This window comes from Bos grunniens, chromosome 10 (assembly GCF_055505025.1).
Source record: "Bos grunniens cultivar Pamir isolate PY7600 chromosome 10, Bosgru_T2T1.0, whole genome shotgun sequence".
Classification (NCBI taxonomy): domain Eukaryota; kingdom Metazoa; phylum Chordata; class Mammalia; order Artiodactyla; family Bovidae; genus Bos; species Bos grunniens.
Genome location: NC_141174.1, coordinates 33,599,201 through 33,625,320, shown reverse-complemented (window position 1 = coordinate 33,625,320; position 26,120 = coordinate 33,599,201). Strand labels below are relative to the sequence as shown.

Genomic DNA, 26,120 nt, shown 5'->3' with positions numbered 1-26,120 from the left:
TTCTCATCTGGAAAACAGAAATAATAAAAGTGACTTCATATATTTGCAATTATAAAATAGTACTTGCTGAACTTCCCTGGTGGTACAATGGATAAGAATCCGCCTGCCAATGCAGGGGACACAGGTTCAAACTCTGGTCTGGGAAGATACCAGTGCTGCGAGGCAACTAAGCCTGCAAGCCACGACTACTGAGCCTCCTCTTCAGAGCCTGTGCTCTGCAACAAGAGAAGTCATCGCAATGAGAAGCCCATGCACCACAACTACAGAGTAGCCTCCCACTCTCCACAACTAGAGAAAGCGTGCACACAGCAACAAAGACCCAGCCGCTAGCAAAAATAAATAATTTTTTAAAATAGCACTTGCTGTGATGTGATGTACTTTATTACTACTAATGCTTCTTCTATTATTTAATGCCAAAGTATTCAGAGCCTATTTCACACAAGGGCACCAAGAGCAGAGCTAGGAGGTAGCATGTGTGGCATCAACCTGTCTAGCTCTCTGGGTTCTGGGACTACAGGTAGAACCCAAATATAAGAATACACCACAGTGGCAGCCACCTGGACTGAGGAACCCATTCTCTGGTCCTTTTGGATCTTAACCCCTATCCTGTCACCTTTGAGTCAAATGTGCCTACCAAGGTCAGGCCATGAGGGCCTGGCTGATAACATTCTACAGCCAGAGGAGTCCTGTCCATGGGAATGACATAGTGAGATGAATACTGCATGATCTCAGTTATAAGTGGAAACCAAAAAATAGTCAAACTCTCATAAAAGCAGAGAGAATGGTGGTTGCCAGAAGCTGGAACTGGGGGAGGGGAACTACTAGACATTGGTCAAGGGGTAAAAAGTTTCCGCTATGCAAGATGAATGAGTTCTGGAGAAATAATATACAACAAAGTGACTGTGGTTAACAATACTGTATTGTAGACCTGAAGTTTGCTAAAAAGGTAGATCTTAAGCCCTCTTACCCGCCCCCTCCCCACACACAAAAGAATGAGAAGAAAATAAAAACTATACAAGGTGATGGAGATGTTAAGTATCTTGATTGCAGTGTTCATTTCACAATGTATGTATATCAAAACATCAACTTGTACAACTTAAATATATACACTTTTATTTGTCAATTATACCTCAGTAAAGCTGTTAGAAAGAGAGAAGTGGGCAGGGGCGAGAGATTGTAAACCCTGCTCTCCACATCCCAGTTCTCAACCACCTCTGTCCCCCGGCTGATAATAGAGAGGTCCTGACTTAATCAGTATCAATTCATGGGCTGGAGCAATTTCTAACAGACTTCTGTGCTTCTGTCATCCTTCTCTCAGATATGCTATGGTAGGGATCTAGATAAAAACAATTGGAAAAGAGGAGAAAATGCAATAACGCTAAAAGAAGCAACAATAAAATTTAACCTAGAATGTATACAAATAATATGTGTCATATCCATAGCTATTTGTGACTTATTACCAATAATAGTTGGCACTTAAGTTTACAAAAGGTATCCTTTTTCATAATTAGAATCAATGGCTTCCCTATAATAATGTCACTTGAGCTCACTTAACTCTGATAACTTACCTTGAATGAGAAATGAGCAAGGTTTCAGCTGATCCTGTGGGAAATGTACTAGGGAGCATGTTACACTTTGACTCTTCTCCCTTGTGTATTGAAGCCGAAAAAAACTGAATTAAGAGTTGGGGATGAGGATATTCTAGTTTGGCCCTAGCCCTTTGATGCTCCCATTTTATTTTAGTAGCTACTGTGTAGGAGCAGCGATTTGACATATTTAACATTCAACTGTGGGAAGAAAGAATGCTGAGTCAAGAGTTCCTTGAAAAGAGAAATTAATTGAATAAGTAAAGGAAGAAAAATTCATTACAATTAGAGATGAGTATTTTTCACTATCTTTTCCAAATAACCTCTCCCTCCTGACCTTTAACCGAAGCAACTAAAGACAGCTGGACCCTTATCAGTTTGCCACAGTAGTGAGGCAACCTGGATTAAACAGCATAATGTGAGTCAACTATAACCTAGGGTAGCTCTTATTTGTAAAGCAGCTCCCCTCTTATCTGGGTTTATATTGAAACAGTTACCTTAAATTGGTTTCCTTTTTGATACCTCAGGATTTTTCTTTTTTTGAAGTATACTTGATGTACAATGTTGTGTTAATTTCTGTTGTACAGCAAAGTGATTCAGTTATACATATATGTACATTCTTTTTTATATTCTTTCCCATTATGGTTTATCCCACGATGCTGAATATAACTCCCTGTACTATACAGAAGGACCTCCTTCTCCATCCATTCTGTCTGCAATAGTTTGTATCTGCTAATCCCAAACTCCTCACCCAGCCCTCCCCTCCTCACCTCCTCCTTGGCAACCACCAGGCTGTTCTGTATGTCTGTGATTGTGTTTCTGTTTCGTAGATAAGTTCATTTGTGAAGGACCTTCTAACTTTGAAGATCTGAACATTATGTTATTTTCTTAAGATAAGAATTTAGGCAAGAAAATCAAACTATGGACACAAGGTCATCTTTGCAATGGGTTATAGTCCGGAAAGCCACCAGCAGAGCCTTCTTGCTGAATGATTGTCCTACACTCAGCCTGAGATCGGTTGTCTGACAGTAAGGGCTGCATTTCCTACTTCAGAGTGCTGAGGATCCTGAATTATACCCTATTCTACCTGGATTAAGTTATTAACGTTCCTTACAGGGCCCTCTTCCTCAAGGGTAGATGCTTACTACTCACTTATTTTTAGAAATTAAAACTTTCCCTTTACATTCAATCCATTCTTTATAGTTGCCACTTCTTTAAGAAACAGATGAGCTGGAAATATTTCTAAAATTTCCAATTTGTTAGGATGGGGTGAACATACCTTTAAAAGTCTTTGTTTTTGAAATAATTTCAAATTTATAGAAAATTTACCAAAAAAAGTACAAGAAACACATATACATCTTTCATCAAGATTTCCCACTTGTTAATACTGGGACTCACTCAGAACCCCAGAGTTTATAAAGATTATTTTAAGCTCAAGACATTTGAGCATCAACAGATGCAGAGAGAAGTCTTCTTGGAGCTTTCCATATCATACTAAAAGAAGCAGTGTCTGGAAAATAAGGCTGCCATAAATTCCTTCTTTGGGATGGATTTACTCCCAGAAGGAAGAATGTGAATAACATCTACCCCAAATTTCTTCTCCAGAGGAGTTTTATGGCCCTGAGGAGATAGAAAGACTATTTATATCTGTACAGACAAACATTATCTCTAACTTTCTTATCTCGGTTTGGTCTCCTAAAAACCCATTTGTCTTTCCTAAAGAAACCTATTTATTTCACCCAGAAAAGCCTTTCCTCCCCTCTCCTTTCTCCTGACTTAGGTTTATAAGTCTTTAACTTAAAACATTTAATAAGCCAGCTATTTCTTCTGCTGGCTCCCCTGTGTACATGAATAAACCTCTTTCTCCTATTAAGCTGGTTTTTGGTAAGTTTAATTTGCAGACCTCAGGGACAGAACACAGGTGAATAGAGGATGATATTTTTCTCCCCTACATTAACATTTTACCACTTTTTCTTTATTATTCCTTCTCTTTATATTTTTATTATTTTTTCTAAACCATTTGAAGGCTATAGACATGATACTCCATTGTCTCTTAATATTCAAATGTGTATTTCCTGAAAATAATCTCTCTTACAAAGTAGCAGGAAATTAATGTTGAACAATGCTATCATCTAATCCACAGACTTAACTAAAATTTGCCAATTATCCTAATAATGACCCCAAAATATCCTTTGTAAGCCCAGGGTCTAATCTAGGATCACATTTTGTGTTACAGTTCGTTGTCCTTTATCTTCATTTCCCTTAGTCTAGAAGAGTTTTCCAGTCCTTCCTTATCTTTTATAACACTAACAGTTTTTAAAATTTACTTTAAAATGTTCCTTAGTTCGGTTTTGTCTGGTGTTTCCTCATGATTAGATTCAGATTACACATTTCTGGCAAGAATACTACAGAAGTGATCTGTTCTTTTCAGTAGTATAATATAAGGAGGCACATCGCATTTATTTGTCCTGTTACTGTTGATGTTCACTTTTATCACGGGGTTAAGATGGTATCTGTCTTGTTACTGTTTTATAAAGTTAACTACTATGTACTTATTAATAAGCATTCAACAAATATTTCATGGACAGATGCTTTGAGACTCCTGTAGATATCATACTTATTAAATTTTCACCTATTAGTTTTATCATCCATTGATAATTTATGATTAAATCAATTGTGACAGTTGTCAAATGGTGATATTCTAATTCCACTGTTTCCTTTATGTTTTTTATTTGACATTTTATTATAAGGTAGAGCTTTTCACGTCCCCTCATTAATTTACATGCTCACTCATTTATGTATGAACTTGCAGGCTTTTATTTTACTCAGTGTTCTTACCTGTTACTATTATTATTTATTAGACTCATAAAACTGGCTCCTATGTCCTTTTGTCATGTCTCTATCATCTCTGAGCACTTCCTTCCTTTCTGGCACAAAACAGTATTCTAGGCTCATCTGCCACTCCCCTGCTACAGCCCTGGACTTATTTTTTTAGAGTCCTGGTTCCTTCAGGGGAGAATGTAATTTAGAAACCATGACCTTGGTTCTCACTGGTATTGGCTGTCATTGCTTTTAGTTCTGAGCAGACTAGGATGTATGTACACATACACATCCGTATGTATACATACATATGTATACATACATTCACATTGACCCCTCTGACTCTAATCCAACACCACAGGTTTTATTCTTACTTCCTTTAGCTATTTGTAACTCCCTTCAGCACTGAAACACCTGGCCCTCATTAGCCTCAATATATTTACTTCTTGGTCAATTCTCCTGAGTGTAACCAGTATCCTAACCAGCAAGCTGCCTTTTTGACCCCAGCCACATTTACAGATAAAGCCTGACGTAGAATTTCTACTACTCAGTGTATTGTAAAGTATTTTTCCTACTTAAATCCAATTCTAAGTTCAAAATCGTGTAAAAACCCAAAGTGAATTCAGCTGTCATAGCTGGTAATAGACTTGCCAAGTGATTATCTACCTTGCTACTCTTATCACTGGGCTTCCCAGGTGGCGCTAGTGGTAAAGAATCCGCCTGCCAGTGCAGGTTAGATGGAAGAGACTCGGGTGGATCCTGGTTGGGACGATCCCCTGGAGGAGGGCATGGCAACCTACTCCAGTGTTCTTGCCTGGAGAATCCCATGGATAGCGGAGCCTGGCAGAGACTGATGTAACAGCCAACTGAACCCATTAAAATCAATCATTTTATTGCAGAGTGGACAGATTTATCCATTTGAGGGCAACCAGTTTGAGTGCGTGATTCATGTAGGTAAAATTCCCCAAATCTGATTTTCCATTAGTTTATGCTTCTCACATTCCACTCGTTTAAAAAAAAAATCATTACCGAATATTTTGGAACTCAACATTTTAACATATGTAAACACTGTTCTGGTTTGAAGTATTATCTGTTACATATAGCCCTTGAAGCCTTAGTAGTTTGAATGGTAATTTTCAGTTTGCTTAACCAGTCCTCAAACTGTTACTAGCCTTCCAGAGTGGGGCCCCAACAAGGATTCTTCTACCTGATGTTACTGGCACCAGTAGTACCAGATGAAGTTCTTCGGTTGGGAAACAAAAGAAAGCTCTGTTCTTTGATTAAAGAATGGAGAGGTGAAAGCTCCAGCTCTAGAGCACGTGCTTTGCCTACGGGCTGTGGGCGGGGCTGCTTTACAGGGATCACGTTATGCGGAGGGGTGGGGTTTTCCCTAGGCAGCCTCCGCATGCTGCTCAGGCTCCAGCTCGTAGTGCGGGGCGCTGGGTCCCTGCACACGGTTCCCCAGCTGAACTGTCGCGCTGCCTTTTCGCACTAGGAACGCTGGTCTGAAGTGCCAGATGCAAGGCTTCTACACATAGCACCCCACGAGCAAGTGAAAAAGGTTAGACTTTATTACCCAAATTGTATTTTTATTCCCTGGGAACTGTTTATGGGCTTTGCTGATGACAAAACTTTAATAAGCATGGTGGTGCCTGATATCCTGTGGTGCTGGTGCTGATTCTGGGTCCATACCCAGAGATTCTGATTCAGTAACTCTGGGGAAAGTCTGCATTTTAATGAAATTCCCAGCAGGTTATGGAGCTGGAGGCCCAGGGAACCATACTTTGAGGAACGCTGAATTAGCATGCTTTTTACTCTAGTCCAGGAAAGTCCTACCTTAGAAGTTGTGGTCAAGCATTCCTGGTCATATGCAAGGTTGAACTGGTCATTGAGACCTATCAAAGATTTCATAATCGACAAGCAAATCAGTGTGTTGAAACTTAGCTGCCAACACCTGCAATTACAGGACAAATGTGTCAGTTTGTTCATCAAATTTCCTGGGTCAAGGCCATGGTAGTGTGTCTGAAAGTCATTGGTTGTTGATTGTTTAGCTGCAAAGTTGTGTCCGACTGTGTCTGAAAGGGGTGGCATCAAAGCCAGAGCCCTGGCCTGCCTGGCAGAGCTGCAGTGAGCTCCAGGATGCCACCTGGACAGCCCAGGCCTTTGGGTTTGGCTGGTTGGCGTTCTTATTAACTAAGGCTGTTAAGGGACTAGAGACAGACTGCGTCCACATGCTCCACTTGGTTCAAGTTTGTCTCCTTTCTCCAGTTTTTCTTATGGAAAAAGAAGAGCATTGGAAAAATTATGCTTTTCCTCAGAAAGAAAGCAAACTAGCAGCACTTATTTAATCACTCATGCTGAGTGCTTTCACGAAGAATGTTGCAGTCTTCTAAATCACCTGATGGGTGGATGATTTATGATCACATTTCCACAGATGAAGAGAGGGAGAGGCATTATCTGCAGTGTGCACATGATCACACAGCTAGTGAGTGGCCTGAAGAGTGCTGACCCTTGTCCTTTGTCCTTAAAGCCAGTGCTTCGTGTTGTAAATACTATATGGACCAACTTCTTCTATTTTGACTTTGTTTTCCCTTCCCATGGGATGATCTTCAGGAAAATAGAGACTCTATCTTGGATGAATTTAAGCTTAAAAATAGGATTCATTTTTGTTGGGAGCTTCCATCCTAGCAGACTTCTTAAAGCTGAATACAGAAATAAGGGTCAGTGATGAATGTTTTTAAGTTGATTAACATCTGTGCTTAACTTGTTGTGGGGGAAAAAATGAGAGTGATTTGACAGGTTTGTTTCACCTGAGGGTAGGAATCTTTCACAAGCAGGTAGTCTTTTAGAAAGAGAATATAAGTGGTGACCAGAGTAGGTGTCTTCCCTATATTCTGGGTGTAGGATCTTGCTGCTGCCAGTTAACTGGTTTTCTTCATCATTTATATGAGATACATATTTTGTCACATGGTTTTACTCTTCTTTTGTAATCTATCAAATGTCACGTCAAATATTATCAAAGGTTTACCTGTAGCGCTGCCAGGTTTCGGCCATGCAAATTTAAAGCAAAGACCCTCTTCTGAAATGGAAATATTTCATGGAGGTTTTTTCCTCTACATTTGTATAATACAGACCATTTGGATAATTTCACAAGAGAAAGGACCAGCCTTCTTTCCTCAGAACCTGGTGGTGGTGGGGTGAACGTGTGTGTGTGCGGTGGGCCAGGGTGGCAAGGCTGGATGGCAGCTCTTTGCACCATGTTTTCAAGGATGTTTGTATGGTGAACAGTCTTGGAAGAAAGAGCTAATACCTTCCACTAGAGCAGAGGACAGGCAAGCTGATTGTATAGGACAAAATATTAGAATTCTTTAGGCTTGGATTTCCTTTCCTAATGCAATCCACTACATGTATAGGTCTTTTGTGTCACTGTTAGAAACAAGGCTCGGGGAACCAGTGTGAAAGTGGTGACACTCTGACTACTGCTATTGCTGTAATAGACTGTTCTTGGTTTCTATATTAGTGTGGGTTCTCCAGATCTGCCAAGATCCACAGTCAGCAACCTAGAGATCCAGAAGAACAAAATGTGTAAGTTCCAGTCCAAGTCCAAAGGCCTGAGAAGCAGGAATGCACATAGTGTTAGAAGTTTCCATCTAAATATGAAGGTAGGAGAAGACCAATGTCCCAGCTCAAAGGCAGAATCCTTTTATTTTATTCAGGCCATTGACAGATCAGATGAGGCCCCGCAACACTGGGGAGGTGAGTCTGCTTTACTTAGTCTACTGATACAAACGTTAACTTCATCCAGGAACACCCTCACAGACACACCCAGAAATAATGTGTAACCAGGTATCTGGGCACCTCCTGCCCCAGTCAAGTTGACAGAACAAATTAACCATCAGCTTCCATGAAATTGTGGCAGGTTACTTTGTTGGCTTGCAAATGGAATAAAATCTGGACCCTTCACAGCTCTTGATACACACTTTGAAAAATAATAGATTCATCAGTAGGTTCAGGTGGTGTCAGTTTGATGTGATTAGGAAATACCCATCAACTTTTCAACTAGGTTTAGTAGCCATTGGTGTCTATTGCTTCGATCCATTACTTTATTAGAGGTTGCAATATGGTGTCATTCTAACATTCTGTTTGTATATATTAGTGGAAATGTTTCTATAAAGAATTTTCTTTCATCAACTGTTTGATTATGCTGAAATCCAATTTGTATAAGAAAGGCAGGATTAATTGCTAGTCCTTTCCTGTTATTTACCAATTTTAAGACAGTGTGCTAGAAATCTTCAGGGTGATCAGTATATTCATCTTCTGAGTATTATTATGAACTAATTATTTTTATGTATTTCATATTTTAATTCATTGCAGTCTTTTCATCTTCAAATTGGCCAGGTGTAACCTCTTCACATGGCTATGATACCCTTTAAACATAATATCAATAGTATTTGATAATTTTCTTTCTCTCACGCACAATGAAATGGTCCAGGAGCATCTTGCACTTTCCTGCTGTTTACTGGAATCAGTCATTTCTCCAAGTAGCCCTGATTCTTTTTGGTAGGAAATGGTCTTCAGAGAACATAATTTGGGTGGTGGTAGTGGTATTGTTTTTGTTTCTAGGCTTGTTTAATGGCTAGAAAAAAAAATATATATATATACTGATATATTATATATATACATTATATAAGAAAAAATGCATTATATTTAAATTTTAGAGAATAGAGTTTTACTGAACTTTGATTTTACATTCATCTGTCTTTTATGCTGGAAATCTTAGTTCATAATTATCTATTTGTTTTACTTTAAACATACATATGATAGTGTCAAATACTACCACTGTAAGTAAGATAATTGATATAATTGTTTTCTTCATGATTCTTTTATCCCAAAGGATAAAAAAAAAAGGCTTTCACTTTATATCCCACTCAAGATGCAGAGTCAAAATGCTGTGTTTAACAGTAACTTGAAATGATTATTCTCTGTATGGTTCTGCCAATAACTTTATATTCCTTTGTTTTCAATATTTAGAGATTGTAATTTTTCAATTTTATTTTTAATTATAAAAAATAATTATGTAATTCCAAATCTGCTACCTAATACATTAAGCTATATCAAAACTTGAAGTGGTCTTTTCATACCAAATATTCACTCATTCACTCAGTAGATATTTGTGGAACAGTTGTGCTGAGCCAGTGCTGGGCCTCTAGTGTTGAACAAAACAGACAAATCTTTACCCTCATGGAGCTTGCATTTTAGCACCATGTTCAGAGAAACAACTCTCTTGACAGTCTCTGCTGTTCTCTCCTGTGCCTTCTCTTCCTGGACCCAAAGAAAAGCAAAGGCTTCTCTTCTCCAAGGGATCTGTGTAAAGCACAAGTTACGAGTGTCTGGGGTTGTTAAGGAAAAGGAAGACTTCTTTGGTTCTTTCTTATTTCTCTCCATTATATTAGTCAAGATAATTAATATTTCTGGGGCTGAGTTTATACATATGAAAATTAGGGGGAATTTTTTTAAAGTGGAAAAACTGATTACCATTTCATAGTGTTTTGAAGACAAATGATGTGTATGTCATTTGTAAATATTACATAAAGATTCAAAAGGATGGGGAAACACTCCGATCTCTCCACAGAGAGAGTAACAAGGAGTTCATAGACACAGCAGCTCATCCTCTTGAATCTGGTCTAGACGTCTGACTGTTTTGACCAACTGAATGTGGCAAAAGTGACAGTGTGCCAGTTTGAAACCCAGTCTTTAAGAAGCTAGGAGTTTCCATTTCCTTCTTGGAATCAGTTGCCATGCCATTGGGAAGCCCAAGCAGACACGTGGAGTGATTCATACTGACGAGAAATGAAGCCCTGGGCTGACAGTTCTCAGCTGACAGTGAATGACACTTTGCCAACCACGTGAGTGAATCACCTTGTAATGGGTCCTCCAGGACCAGTAGAAGCACCCCAAACTGATGTCATTTGGCTCAGAGATACGTGGCTTTACAAAGCCCCACCCAAACTGCCAAATTGGAGCAAATAAATGACTATTTGAAACGATTACATTCTGTAGTGGTTTGATATGCAGCAATACAGAGGCAACATAACAGGTACTCATTGAGAGGTAGTTTGAATCTGGAAAAAAAGTATTTACAAGCTTAGACTTAAACAGTTTCTGCTCAGTTTGATGTAGCTATGTCTTATCAAGGATTTCTCTTAATGGATTAGCATTTAGATTGAGAAACTGAGACAGTGACTGTCACCCCCAATTTAAAGATTTGTGACCCTGGAAATACTTTTTCTAGTCTGTATCTGCTACAATCTCCCTGTTCCTAGTTTTTGAATTTCCATTCTCTTTTGCTAATGGTCATTTTTATTATCATTAGAAGCATATCTCTTCATAAGTCATAGTTCTTTTATTTTTTAAACTTTTTGTTTTGTATTGGGGTGCAGCCGTTTAACAATGTTGTGGTAGTTTCAGGTGAACAGTGAAGGGACTCAGCTATACATGTACATGTATCCATTCTCTCCCAACTCCCCTCCCATCCAGATTGCCATATAACATTGAGCAGAGTTCTCTGTGCTATACAGTAGGGCCTTGTTGGTTATCCGTTTTAAATATAGCAGTGCGTACAGTCAACCGTAAGTTTGTTCTATGAGTCTCTGTTTTGTAAGTTCACTTGTATTCTTTTTAGATTCCACATATAAGGGATGTCATACAATATGTCTCTTTCTCTGCCAGCATAAGTCATAGTTCTTAAAGGTGAATTCTTATTAGCTACTTTTCATTTATCTAAAAAACTTGCAGCTCATTTATATCTGTGTTAATGTTTTAAATCAGCTCTGCAGTGGATTGATTTATCACCCTAGAATCAGATGTCCATAAAAGATTTCAAAAATCTTCTGGTCATCCCACCCCTAAACAAATAAATACATATTTGATTTCCCAGTATTGACAAGGATGATCCTCACATGCAGGGAAGAGATAGCAGAGAAGCCCAGTAGATTCTTAACAGGAAATAGGGATGGGGAGAAATTAAAAATGGGAGTAGGGAGTAGGGAAGGGAGACTAATAGTGTCTCTAATACCAGAGACAAAAGACTCTGGTATTAGAATTTGGTGAGTGATACCCACAATGTGCATCTTTCCCTGACACGTTCACAGCCTAGTCTGCTGGGGTTCTCTGTGCAGTCCTGAGGATGGTGCCATGTGTCCACCTTTATGAGTTCCCAGGCTATTAGTGATTAGATAGTATTTTAAAGCATTGGTATGCTGTGTTTAGGACCACCTCTGAAATGCTAAGTCAGGAAAGAAGCCAAAAGCTAGATAGCAGGAACTTTGCAAAGAATAATGGAAACTCTGAAGCCCGCTCAGAACAAGATTAAAGGTCAGGGCCTGATCTTTTGATCTGTTTTCCAGAGATGGGGAATAAGGAATTTCTGGCAGCTGACTCAAACCCCAGTGAGGAACATGAGCAGTAAAAAGAAATGCTGGAGTCGGGTGAAAGAACTGGAGGCAGAAATGCTAGAAAAATATCTTCACTGTCTCCCGACTTTTGTGATTAATTTCACTTAAAAACAAGACCAAAAAAATGTTTAGGAGTTTTGGGAACTCATATAATGAGAATGGCCAGCAGAGAGCCTTTAGACGAACATGAACACTTTACTATTCAAGTGGAATCTTTGAGCTTTGATTCTTCTCACTGCTGGATTATTTTTTTTTAAGAAAGTGAAAAAAAGAACCTCATATTTTATTGGGAAATAGTTGCAAAATTCTTCAGCCTCGGTGTTTGTCAGTGGCATCGCTGTTAGCAATCTCCATTTCATGGAGGACAAGGTGCTTCAGCGGAAGGTCAGCAGGTGGCAAACTTCTACAACCCTTAGACAGAGGCCTGCAGTGGGCAGCTCCCGGTCTAGAGAAATATTTGGGGTTTGTGCTTCTTCTGGAGGGATGGGTGGTGTCAGTGTATGTGTATGTGTTACATTGTAAAATGCACTGAATGAAAAATAAGTTTCTTTTCAAATAATTGTGAAGGTATTTGCCAGTTAAGCTAAATCAGTTGGTATCAAAATCAGTTGGTCAACCAATCAGTCCTGAAGGTCATCTGTGAGTGCTGTGGTTATCTCTGTCCCTGTGGGAGAGAGGGTGGAATAGAAGATTCCTAAATTCCCCTTCGGTTCTGGTAGTCTGTGGTTGGAGATGGTCAGCCTTGACCTAAGTCTTACCTACTCTTAATGTCTTATGATCTGGAAGCAGATGTATAGAGTTCCTAATTTTACATGGTGTGATAATATTTCAGTTAGATTTTTGGAAGAAAATTCTGAGAGCAAATGTTGAAGAATAACAGGAATATTTGAGTAAGTCCATTTGAGTGCAAAACATAGAAGGTTGTAAAATCACCTTTTGTTTCTTTACTGAAAACTTGGATTCAGTGTTAACTCTTTTTCATTGCTCAGATTCTCAAGATTTTAAGTTTATGCTGATAAATTCTGGGGAAAAATTATTTCTTCATTTGTTCTCCTGGAGAGTCATTTTCTAGTTAAAAGGCAACACAGCAGTCCCTTCTTCTCCAAGGCTTTTGCTTTGCGTGGTTTCACCTGTGGTGGTGGTGGTTTAGTTGCTAAGTCGTGTCCAATTCTTGTGATCCCATGGACTGTAGCCCACCAGGCTCCTGTCCATGGAATTTTCCAGGCAAGAATACTGGTGTGGGTTTCCATTTCCTTCTCCAGGGGATCTTCCAGGGATTGAACTCGGTCGTCTGCACTGCAGGCAGATTCTTTACCCATTGAGCCGCCAGAGAAGCCCATGGTTTCACTTACCTGTAATCAACAGTGGTTTGAAAATTTTAAGTGGAAAATTCCAGAAATAAACAATTTATAAGTTTTAAATTGTGTGCCATTATTAGTAGTGTGGTAAAATTTCATACCAGTCCAGCTCCTTCCTGCTCAGGATGTGAATCATCCCTTTGTCCAGTATGCTCCACCTGTTAGTCATTTATAGCTGTTTCGATTGACTGTTAAGGTATCACAGTGCTTGTGTTCAAGGAAACCTTATTTTACTTGATAATAGCTCCAAAGAGCAATGGTAGTGATGCTGGCAATTTGGTTACACTGAAGGGAAGCTGCAAAGTGCTTCTTTTATGCAAAAAAGTAGAAGTTTTCAACTTAATAAGAAAAAAAATCATATACTGAGATTGCTGAGATCAGTAGTAAAAGCAAATTTTCTGTCCATGAAATTGCAAAGATGAAAAAAGAAATTTGTGCTCGTTTTGCTGTCATACTTCAAACAAGTGTGTATAGGGAGAGAGATATATATAAAATGATTTGGCATTATTCACATTTTCAGGCATCCCGAAACTGGGGGTCTTGGGACTATCCCCCATGGATAAGGAGAGACTACTGTGCATTGTTTTCAGAACTAACAAGCACCTAAAAACTCCTCTCATTCTCTTCTACCACTATTAAGTTGTTCTTGGATAGGATCATACCATTGCTATGCTTTTCACCTGTGTGATGTGTTAGGAACGCAGCCAGTCCCTAAGCATTTGTCTGTAGTGCATATCTGCTGCTTTTGTTCAGCATCTTTGAATCTGTCCTTTGGTAAGCTACGCATCTCAATTTCATGTGACTCTGTGAGGCTCTCCATCATCTGGACCTGCTTTCCCAAAGAGTGGCGGTGTGATTCAGTGTGGCTATCATTCCTTTTGGGGATTTGAGTTTAATACAGGTGGGAAGGGTGGGGGGGTTCAATATGATCTTTTATTTCTGCCCTTGCTAAACTGGGTAGATATATACCTTTGGCTGCTAATGCTGCTGCTGCGTATTCTATACTCTGAAATTGACTTTGTGGTGACTCCACATTGGTTCGTGGGAGCACGGTATACCTTGTTTCACCCTTTTACTTTCCACTTTTCTGTGACTTTAAAGTTTGTTTCTTGAAGACAGTGTAGAATTGGTTCTTGCTCTTTTATTAAATCTGACCATCTTTGCATTTAAATAGTGCTTTTGATCATTTACATTTGATTATTGATATAGTTGGATTTAAATAGGGCATCTTGGCTTTTGGATCTACTTTATGTATCTTCTGTTTTGTCCATCTTTTCTTTCTTTTTGGTCTTATTTTTAATGATTTGATTCTATCTGCTCTTATTGGTGTATTTTCCTCTTTTTGTAATGGTTGTCATAGTATGCTTATAATATACTTATTTATATATCACAGTCTACCTTTTAGTAATATTAAGTCACTCATGTACAGTGGAAAAGCTGTTACAGTTGCAGTATACTTCCATATCCTCTTTCCTGGCCTTTATTTTGTTGTCAATACATGTAAGACACACATTTTATGTATATATGTAAAAATATACGTAAGTAAAATGTAACATTTAACATATAAAATGTATATAAAATAAACCTCATAACACATTGTTGTTTTCTTTAGTCAATTAACTTTTACAGAAGTTCTAAAATTTTTTTTAAGTATTTTATATTTACCCACATTATTTACCATTTTTAGTGCTCATCATCCCTTTGGGTAGATCCATAATTCCTTCTGATAGCATTTTCCTTCTGCCTAAAAACTTTGACATTTTTCTCAATGCTGGTCAGCTGATGATGAATTCTTTGAGCTTTGAATGTCTAAAATAGTCTTCATTTTGCCTTCATTTATGAAATATATTTTCTCTGGGTATAAAATTCTAGGTTGATGGGTTTTTTTCCTTTTAATACTTTAAAGATGTTATTGTTTTCTGGCTTGTATAGTAGACAAAAAGTCTACTGCTTTCTTTGTTCCTCTGTATGTCCTGTCTTTTTTCTAAGGAAGGGAAATTATTAGGTCCATCTTTCATGTTTTTCCTCTTTATTCAACACTCTTGGAGATTACCTTGGACAAATATTTTAGCTCAATTAGTCTTTGATGTCAGTTATGCAGCTCATTTATTAAGCAACTATTTTTTAAAATTGTATTTTACATTTTCAGGATTTTGTATTGTCTTTTTCACCTGTTTGTATTTGTAAACACTTGCTTTTGTCAGCCTGTTTTATTTCTGTAAAATTAATGTTTTTATTTTAAAGTTCTTTGTGTTTGTAATGCTGCATTGAACGTCTTTGTATTCAAATATTTACATGTTCATATCCTTTAAGAATTTATCCTATAAATAGAACACTGGGTCAGGGAGAATAAATAACTTTAAATACTCTCTTGGAAGCTTCTATTATTAGTTTGCTTCCTGGAAAAGTAAAATCATTGCCATGATCAGCCATCTATCCATTACTCCAAAATAACAGTAACTGAGTGTGTATAATATATATGGCATATGACAGGAATGTCTGTTTTGCTGCACCTTGCAATGATTCAAATTGTACTGATCATCTCCCCCTTCTACTCCGTGGTATATTCTGTTGCTCTTCCAGATCTCCTTGAATACATTTTGCCATTTGGTATGCCCTCTCTTTGGGACAAATTGCTTTCACTTTCAATGACCCTCACCTGAGACTTATCTTCAGTCTGCTTTGGGCTAGTGGAGCTCGTTGCCCCCATGGGCAGAGGGCCAGGGGTGCCAGGCAATTGCTCCACACCAGGGAATCCTTAGCCAATGACTGGAGGTTACAGGATTATGAAGAACTTCCTGGTATCAGTCTCAACAATTCAGATCTCAATCATACTTCAGGGTCTCCTGTGAGATAAGTTACCTTCCTCAGAACTTTGCCTGAAATTGCACCTTTACTTGGGTTCTCCCCATTCCATGTCCTGGTTCCCCGCTCCCTTATTAACTTTTTCTGGGATTTCGTCTTAAAAAATACTGCTACTGCTGCTAAGTCGCTTCAATTGTGTCTGACTCTGTGCGACCCCAGAGACGGCAGCCCACCAGGCTCCCCCGTCCCTGGGATTCTCCAGGCAAGAACACTGGAGTGGGTTGCCATTTTCTTCTCCAGTGCATGAAAGTGAAAAGTGAAAGTGAAGTCGCGCAGTTGTGTCCGACTCTTTGCGACCCCATGAACTGCAGCCTACCAGGCTCCTCCGTCCATGGGATTTTCCAGGCAAGAGTACTGGAGTGGGGTGCCATTGCGTTAACTTGCACTCAAATCACTTCAGGATTTGTTTCTGGGAACCTGACCTAAGATATGCTCCAATCTCACTCTACTATAGATACTGTTAATTTGGAGTCTCTTGTCATATTTTTTTCTCTTGCTTCTACAACATATATAAACATGAAAATAAAGTTATAAATTATACATATTATTCTGTAATTCACCTTAGTTTTTTCATTTAGTAATATGGATGTCTAAGCAATCCATTAATTCTCTGTATTAAATGTTAAATTGATTTTATTGAGGTTTCATACTATAATTTTTCAACCCATGCCTCCTGCATTGGCAGATGGATTCATTAGCACTGAGGCACCTGGGAAGCCCCACTTCTTGGCTTAGAAGCAAGTGTTTTAGAAGAAACTGAGAGAAGGAAGCTTAGCTGAGGAACTGGTATGGGGCCTTCTTCCTGGCCTCTCCTTGGGTGTGAAAATGGGAGATGGGATCATGTAGAGACTCCAGGCAGATTTTCATTCAGAGTACCTTACTGGGGCCATTCTAACTGCTGTCCATACTCTGTTCAGAGTTAAATATTTTGACTACCATTGCTGCCTTCAGGAAGATTTGTTGATTTAAAAGTGGAAAGCTACATCTCTGTGGAGTGGAGAGAAACACATATTTGAGGGGCATGCTTTTTATTAAAAATAATAAAAATTATGAACCTGACATGAAGCAACATCTGGGGGCTGCAGCAGAGTAATAATGGCAACAAGATATGTTTCAGTAGAAAGGGCTTGCACCCCCAAGCCTTGACTCCCACAGGAGTCTGCAAGGAATAGGTGAAAAAATTTCCAAGGCCTCCCACAGGAACTGCAAGGAATAGGTGAAAAAATTTCCAAGCCCTCCGAAGAAGCCTGGGAGGGAGCTGAGAACTGAAAGCCTTGGGAACTCCTTTGCACAGTATGTGGAATGACAGCCCACCCCAGGGACTGTGTAGAAAATGTAGTTGATTCTTGGTGGATGAGTAGCACCCTTTAAACTGAGGTGGGGCCCAACAGCAGGAGACCACCACAGGGCTTCCTCATAAGCAGTCAGTGTACAAGGCCAGTGCCAAAGAGTATGGCAGGAAGTAATGTAGATGGAGGTTTGGGATTGGGGTGCACACTAAGGAGAGGGAGGTCGATGCTCAAGATCATCAAGATGCTTATCTTTCGGTCAAGGCTGGAGAGGACGGAGGACAGTACTGATGAGATACTCCTCATACTCCTCAAGGGTGAGGCCATAAGCAGTCCTGTGCTTCTTCCCCCAAACATGGAGCCTGGCTGGGGAGAGAGAGAGGGGAGTGGAGGGGAAAACCTTAAGCGAACACAGAATTTTAAGACACAAGTGGTTGAAGTCCTTTGAACTGCTGAGAGGACAGTGATGGGAACGGGAGCTTGAGAGCTCGAGTTAGAGAAAGAAATCATTCTGAAACAGTATATCCTGAGACATTCCCTTACAATTAGTGAACCCACCATTCATCCTTGAACTTTTGACTTTGCGTACTGATATTTTTATTTCTGTTGGCTAACTTCTGAGAAATGGTTTGCAAAAACTGCTGATTTTTAAATATATCTTTTATCTAGATACCTAGTTTTCATTCCATTATTCACTCTACAAGTTTTTCAGCTGATTCCTTTGGGTAGTCTAGGCATATAATCACATCATTTGTGAATCATGGTAAATCTTTTCATAATTCCATAGTTATGTACTTCTGGCTTTTGTTTCATGTCTTGTACAGACCAGACTTCCAGAACCACAGATTTTTTCTTATTTTATTCCTAATTTCAATAAGAATAAAACTGCTAGTTATATAACATGTACAGAGAAGTTATTAGGTATTAGGTGCTGTTCCAAGCATTTTACATGTTATGATCTTATTTCTGTCACAGCAACACTGTGAGGCAGGCACTATCATAATCTTCATTTTACAATGAGAAGGCTGTAGCCAGAGAGGTTAAATAACTTACCTAAGGCAGGAAGTGGCGGTGCTGGCATGTGAATTCAGACTCTACAGCCCATTGGTCTGTACCTCTAGAAAGGTGTACTGGGAAATGTTTAGCAACTAGTGCTCTGGAAACGAAAAGTCCTGTTTCATAACATTTGCCAGTTCTTGTGGTGTAACTACTCCCATCAAGGTTGACGTGGTATCACTGAATATGGGTTTGAGAAGAGATCCTCATAATACCTGCTGGGAACCATAACTGGCCACACTCAGCAACTCAGCCCTCCACAGCCTCTAATAATGCATCTAAGGCAAGGAGGAGACTGCTGTACTGTAAGCTTTCTTTAGGCTAAGATTCTCTGGCCTTAAGGAACAGAAATCAGGTGGAACTGGCCCAAGCTGAAGGTGAATTTACTATAAGGATACAGTCTCAGAAGGAAGGACAAGAGGCAGCAGGGCCTTAGGAGGGCTGGGAATGAGGGACGGATGTGCTGTTGGGTCTCCGTGGATCCCTTGTCTCTGATTCTGTCTACTGCAGCCCCTGTGTTCCTGAATCTCCGGCCCACGGAGCAGAACACTACTATGCATCACTCCTGAATGTACTCAGGTTTTGGCATCAGCAGAAACTGAGACCCTCTCTGACTGGCTCAGCTGGGCCAAGGGTGAGCCCAGAAGGCCAGCTGTGGCCACATGGCATTTGTGTGGGCCATAGTCTGTTTGCCTCTGTGCATGATCACATCAGAGATGTCAGTCTAGACTGGGACCAGCCCCTGCTGTCTCTAAATTCTGTTACACTTAATACTCATCATCACACCATGATCTTCTGGGCTCCTCATCAACTGTGTTTTGACAAGCTTTCTGAGATTTTTCCCTGTCAGGCAACTTTGCTGACTCAGCCATTCCAGCCTTCTTGTTCGTCCTTGAAAATGACAAGCTTATCTCACCTCAGAGCTTTTTTTACTTGCTCTCATAGGTTTTCCCATGGCATCTACCCTCACTTCATTGAAATCTCTTCCTCAGAGATTCTAAAACCGTGGGTCAAATCCATTTCACCTGTCTTCACTAATCAAGGTCATCATCACTTCTGCTACAAAAGACTTGCCTATTATCCTCATAGCCTGTTTTTCCAAGAATGTATGGTCAGCTGTGCCTAGTTCAAGCCGAGTCAGTTAAAACTAAATGGGACCGGTGATCGTCCAAATGGGTATGTGCCAGTGTCCTTTAGCCATTAGAGGGCTGAAAACTACATTCTTAGATCCTGCCAAGTGCTTGCTTCTTGAATGTACCAAGGCCTGTGGCTTAGTTACACCTGTGCAGAACAACAATTACAGAAACTTTTTCTAGTCACCTTCCCCATGCTCTCCATTCCTCAGACCACCCTGCTACTTTAATCTTTATCTCATAAATACCGGCGCCCCTTGCCTTCAGGGAGGCAGATTTAAACTTGTTCACCTATCTCGGCTGTCTTGAGATAAACCCTCTCTTTGCTGCAAACCTTGTTGTCCCAGTGTCTTGGCTTGAACAAACCTGGTTCCCTAACAAGTCCCTCCCTGAGCATCCTGCCTGAAACAGTCCGTTCCATTGCCTATCCTCAGATCTGCTTTACTTTCTTCATAATGCTTGATGTTACCTGAAATTGTATTGTGTTATTTGACTCTTTGCTCAGAGTCTCCCCACTGGAATGTAACCCATGAGTCCAGGGATTTTTGTCTTGTTTATGGCTGTATTTTCAGCCTCTGGAACCATGCTTGGCATCTGATAGACACTTAAAACCTACTAGCTGAATGCTTGATTAAGTAAATGAACGAATTGCAGACTTATTATGAAGTACACATTTAAAAATAAACCTTAACTCTTGACTTTGTTTTCAAATATATTTTTATTTTGTACATATTGAGTATTCCTTTAAAAATGAGACATAATTCAGATTTTTAATGGCCTCACCTTCCCTAATCTACCCCTTAGCCTATTTTCTCCCAAGCCCTCCCCAAAGTATTCTAAATTAGTGAGATTCTGTAGTAATATGTGGAAATAGGCTCTTGTTCATTTGAGGGAAAAAACAGTTGACTTTAATTATGATTTGATGATCAGCAGGCTTTCCTGTTCGGATGAAGGCAATGGCAGCCCACTTCAGTACTCTTGCCTGGAAAATCCCGTGGACAGAAGAGCCTGGTAGGCTGCAGTCCATGGGGTCGCTAGGAGTCGGACACGGCTGAGCAACTTCACTTTCACTTTTCACTTTCATGCATTGGAGAAGGAAATGGCAACCCACTCCAGTGTTCTTGCCTGGAGAATCCCAGGGACGGGGGAGCCTGGTGGGCTGCCGTCTGTGGGGTCGCACAGAGTCAGAAACGAAAGAGGCGACTTAGCAGCAGCAGCAGGCTTTCCTGGTAAGAAGGGAATAAAGAGCTGGTATCTTTATGAAGGCATGAAGAACTGGTGTTTTTCTGTCTCTAATAGCTCTGTGTGAACAGAAAAGATTATCTTTTTTGTTTACAAAACTATTTCATAGGTGACTCCATGAAGAGTCATCTTCAATTAACTCCCTGTACAGTAACTCAGAATTATCATCAAAATAGATGAACAAGAATGACCCGCTGCACAAAAAAATAATAATAATTGAGTAAAAACACATTTTCAAAAGCATCCCCAAAAGACTTCTCTTTCTCATGAAAAATTCAGAGCAAGAATGTTATTTTCCTAAGAGAAAGCATGTATTTGGCCATAGACAAGCCTTCCCCAGCTCCCCTCAAAGCTGAGATTTTCTATTGGAGAAAATTGACAACTTTGCCTTGAGGCTTAATTTTATAGCTTTTACCAGCAGTGGCAGCTGTGTTTACTGATGGCCCTGCACTGCCCCTGAACAAATTCAAGATTAAGTAAAGGATTGCTGTTTTCAGACAATTACCAACAAAACGAGCAACCTCTTACTGTGCGTGAAGCTCCAGGCCTCATGTCCTTACCTTTAAAAATTACCTCAGAAGCTGCTGCTTTTAAAGATAGAAGTCGGTGTATCTGCTGCAGTAGCGTGTTGATAGCAGTGAAGCTGTGGTTTTCAGCCTTAGCTGCATGTTAGATTCACGGGGAGGAGCTTAAAAAGGGAGACACCAACCTAGTGCCAGAGCTCTGGTGGGCCCATGAGTCCTTACCTGTTGCTACGTGTTTGGTCACTTGCCAGGTGCTTCCAGCGCCGGCTCTGAGAACCACCACTCTCTGGCCCAGGCCACAGTGCACCCCTGAGTTCCCTCCTGGATGGGGCATCCGGTGGGGTTGCTCACTGATCCTGCTCCCAGGCCAAGTTGTAAAGACAGTTAAGTTTGCCTTTACTCTCTCATCTGCCTCTCTGTGCCCCTCACTCCTGGAAACTTCCCCTCCTGAAGTTTCTTGTTTCTGAAGCATTTGTTTCTCAGTGCTCTTATCCTGCCCTATGCCCACAGTTAAGCACCTGGGCTCCGAGGCATTTCTTTTTAAAAGAAAGCTCATACCTTTGCTATAGTGCAGTAGTATTCTGCTCCAATACCAAAAAACAAGTAACTGAAAAGAAATGTGGAACGCTACAGAAAGTCACTGGTGAGCTGAGGTAAAATTAGGGAGAGGAGGAAGTGCTCCTGACTCGAATCAGGTCCCTTCTGGTAAGCAACAGTCTGCTCAGAAACACGCTGTTCTGCTGGGTGACCCTGGAAGGTTAGTTAACCTCTCAGCGCCTCAGTTTCATCATCTATAAAACAGGGGTAACCCACAAAATGGTCGTGAGGATTATATATGAAAAGCATCTGGAGAGTTCTTGACCCACCGTGAACAGTGCACATTAGCAATGATTAATATCACTGTTATTATAATTTAAAATTCTTGAATTTAAGATTGGGTGAGAATTCCACACAGAGCAGGCAAATAAACAGAGAAAGCATCATGGTTTATTTCTTTCGCTGCTAACATTCTCTGAAGTTCAAGAAATACTTTGAGCCGTGTTATCCTCACCAGTACACATATGTGTCTAGTTCCTGTATCTCAAGACAATGTCTAATTTATGCTATCGATTTAGTTGTATAAATTCCAAGATCTAGGAAAAAACTCTGCACCTGAAACTAACTAAACTGTACTTCAATTTAAAAAAAAAAAAAAAGGTTCTTACTTTTCCAAAAAGGCTGAGTGGTCAAACAATCTATGCATTCCTTTGTAGGAAATATGCTTTCTACCTACCAAAGAAAAAGTATACTACTTGCAAAGAACTGGGAGTAAAAATGCCCAGAGATGACCAAATTAATTGACTTCTGTCCTTGGAAGAAACATGAGTGTGTGCCCCCTGACATAGAAGTTTTCATCTTCTTAGTGACTGATCTGAATGTACTGAATGTCAAAGTTAGAGGGTGTTTCTCTCTACTATTTTTGTTTTGGAAGTTTCCTAGAGAAAGCTTAAAAGAGAATTTTTCTTTCACTTTGTTTTAAAGTTCACTGAATTCTTAGAGGCTTCTGGATGCTTAAAATATTTTTAGGTGTTGCTAAAAGTGGAGTCTAGTTTTATACAAAAGAAGTTCTTGAAATTGCCTGAAAATTTCCTTTGCAGGGGGGCCTTTAGATAGCGCAAGGGATTCTAGTGATGGAACTGCTCTATGTCTGATCATGCTGTTGCTCACATGAATCCATACATGTGATAAAACTGCACAGAAATAAATACACACACACACATGAGTGCATTAACTGGTAAAATCTGAATAGAGCAGATTGTTTAAAAGGTTAAAAAATCTAATTTTTGAGAATATAACTTTTGGATTGAACACTTCTAAGTGTCCTTTTGTAAATTTCTAAGGTCTATATCATAATCTAAGAGATCTCCATTTAATTTTGAGCTTTAATTCACAGTGACCTTCCACACTTAACATTTTTTTATTGTTGTTCAGTTGCTAAGTTGTGTCCAATTCTTTGCTTCCCCACGGACTGCAGCATGCCAAGCTCCTCTGTCCTCCACTACCTCTGGAGTTTGCTCAGATTCATGTCCATTGAGTCCATGATGCTATCTCACCATCTCATCCTCTGCCACCCCCTTCTCCTTTTGCCTTCAATCTTTCCCAGCATCAGGGCCTTTTCCAATGGGTCAGCTCTTCACATCAGGTGGCCAAAGTATTGGAGTTTCAGCATCAGTCCTTCTAATGACTATTCAGGGTTGACTTCCTTTAGGATTGACTGGTTTGATATCTTGCTGTCCAAGGGACTCTCAAGAGTCTTCTCCAGCACCACAGTTTTAAAGCATCATTTCTTCGGCACGCAGCCTTTTTTATAGTACTGCTCTCACGTCCATACATGACTACTGGAAAAAACCATAGTTTTGACTATATGGACCTTTATCAGCAAACTGATGTCTCTGCTTTTTAATATGCTGTCTCAGTTTGTCATAGCTTTTCTTTCCAAGGAGCAAGCATCTAATTTCATAACTTTACATTTTTCCTATAGCCTCTTTGTTATGAGATAAAAAGTTTATAACTCACAAGAAAGTGACTTAAGTGAGCTTAGTGTCTAATGCAGCATCCTGTGATTTTCTTTAGAAAGTCATTTTTATTTCTATTAAATCTACTCTCTCATCTGTTTGTTTTAGAAGATATGATTTGCTTTTAAAGATATGGTGGGGTGCCACGTCTCAAAGGTGTACCCCAGTAGACCACACTTCGGAATTGCTGCCCTGCATAGCCCCTTTATCATTGCCTGTGACCTGGCCTATAACTTGCAGTAGTCAACAGAGTGTGGGGTCCATGATCGGATTAGAGTTAAGATTGGCAGCTTTCTCTCCCTCCTCTGGGAACGTCTGCTTTTGGGAGCCCTGGGCTGACATAAAAGCAAATTGACTACCCTCCAGGAGAGAGCACTCAGGAAATCCATGTAAGGAGGCTCTGGGATGATACAGCATGGGGGTGAACTCCAGCTGTGTCAGTGTCCTTGTTGAGTTTCCAGATGACTCCAGTCCTACCTGCCATCCAGCTTCCATGGCATGAAAGGCTTCAAAGGAGACCAACAGAAGAACCACCCAACTGAGCCCAGCAACCCACAGAAAAGTGGGACAATACGTGGCTGCTAGTTAAGTCCCTAAGTTTTGAGGCAGTGGGTTATATGGTACTAATATATTAACAATATGTCTCGCACCTTTAATCTTAGGATTTCAAATGAAAAGAAAGTGAATTGGTGTTCTTAGAATAATTCATATACTACCTTGAGGAATTTTTAAAGGAAAGAAAGCTTCCAATACATTCAGTAACTAATTAGTGAATAGTATTAACTATTATTATTTTTAATCAAAAAACTCATCAAAATGTTGGATTCTTTCTGTCCTGGTTCTCACCAGTGCTCTTTTTTTTCCCTCTACTTTCCCCGACTCATCTGAGTCAGAGCTGGAGCTGTCCCAGAGAAGCTCTCCCCGGGGCCTCCTGTTCACGAAGCCATATTTCCATTTTGCCAATTTTCCTGGGACAGTGGTCATTCCTTGCTTGATGTTCCAGAAAGTCTGCATTCTGTGTATTTCCTACAAAGAATTGAAAGTCCATTTAATTTATTTTTACCCCAGACAATGATGTATTTGTTTAAGCTTGGGTTTTTATGAATACAAAATAATCTACACACCCACACACACATATATACATAAAGGATTTCACCTGGTGTTTCTGTAAGCATGTAAAATGTTTTTCTTGCTATTTATAAAACTTTCTAATCTTCTGAAAATCACAAGATGGTACAATACACTTTTATACACTCCAGCTCATCAACATTATGTCACAATATGTATATGTGTACACACACACACACACACATGTCTTGAGCTGAGCCACTTGAGAATTAGTTGCAGAGTCACTTCCTCCCAAAATACAGCACCACAAATCCCCTAAGAAGATGGGAAATTTTCTGTATAATCACAATACAATTATTACACTTAGAATATATGACATTGATAAAATGCTGTTTTCTGATATCCGGTCTGTATTCAAATATCCATGCTTATCTCAGTGATGCTCTTTGTAACTATTTTTTGTTTGCCTGTTTGCATTTTATTTTTTAAGTACAGGATCTAATCTGGGAATATGTGTTGCATTTTCTTATCGGTTAGTCTCCTTTAATTCAAGAACTTTCTCCCATCCTTTTCTTTCTTCTCTTCTCCTTCCTTCCTTTCCACACTCCTTTCTTCTCTCCCCATCTCTTCCCCTCCTCCTTTTTCTCCTCCTTGTTTCTTGCTCCCCGCTCCCCACTTTCTTACTGATTTTCCCCCTCCTCTTCCTGGATGTTTTCTTCCTCCTCTTCATTACCTTCCTTTTTCCTAACACAGACATTTGAAAGAACACAGAGTCAATTATTTGGTAGAATGACCCTAAATTTAGGCTTTCTCTGATCGTTCCCTTGTGATTAACTTAAGGTTAAATTGTTTTGGCAAGAGTATTGCACAGATGATGTTGCCTGGAGCTACTTATTGAACATCTACTATGGCCTAGGCACACTATTCCATTTTCCTAGCCCTCAATCAGCTCTGCCTTCACATCAGATTTAACTATGGAGACTTTCAGAAACACAGTAGCCTGGGTTGCATCCCAGACCTACAGAACTAGAGAGCTCAAAGGGTCAGGCATTTATTTTACCATCTATTCTTTGGGGAATAGATTTATTTTTTGGTGTTGGATTTTATCCAGATATGTCTTTACTTCTGCTTTTTTTTTAAAGTAGTACCTAATACCCTTTTAGAATGCAC

General features: G+C 39.7%; 1 protein-coding gene and 1 long non-coding RNA gene across 2 annotated transcripts in view; one reads left to right on the top strand and one right to left on the bottom strand.

Annotated features, from left to right (window-relative positions):
- Positions 1 to 5,128: 5,128 nt before the first annotated feature.
- LOC147364281 (uncharacterized) overlaps positions 5,129 to 26,120 on the top strand; it is a 121,594-nt gene continuing 100,602 nt past the window's right edge. Inside the window, exon 1 of the long non-coding RNA XR_015134329.1 lies at positions 5,129 to 5,967. This is a non-coding gene — a long non-coding RNA (uncharacterized LOC147364281). The remainder of the gene's footprint in view (positions 5,968 to 26,120) is intronic.
- The window catches only part of CCDC198 (coiled-coil domain containing 198), a 33,896-nt gene continuing 28,036 nt past the window's right edge, over positions 20,261 to 26,120 (bottom strand). The window contains 2 exon segments of the mRNA XM_086320533.1: positions 20,261 to 24,806; positions 24,808 to 24,908. Coding sequence (XP_086176659.1) covers positions 24,678 to 24,806; positions 24,808 to 24,908 — 230 coding nt within the window. The 3' untranslated portion in view covers positions 20,261 to 24,677.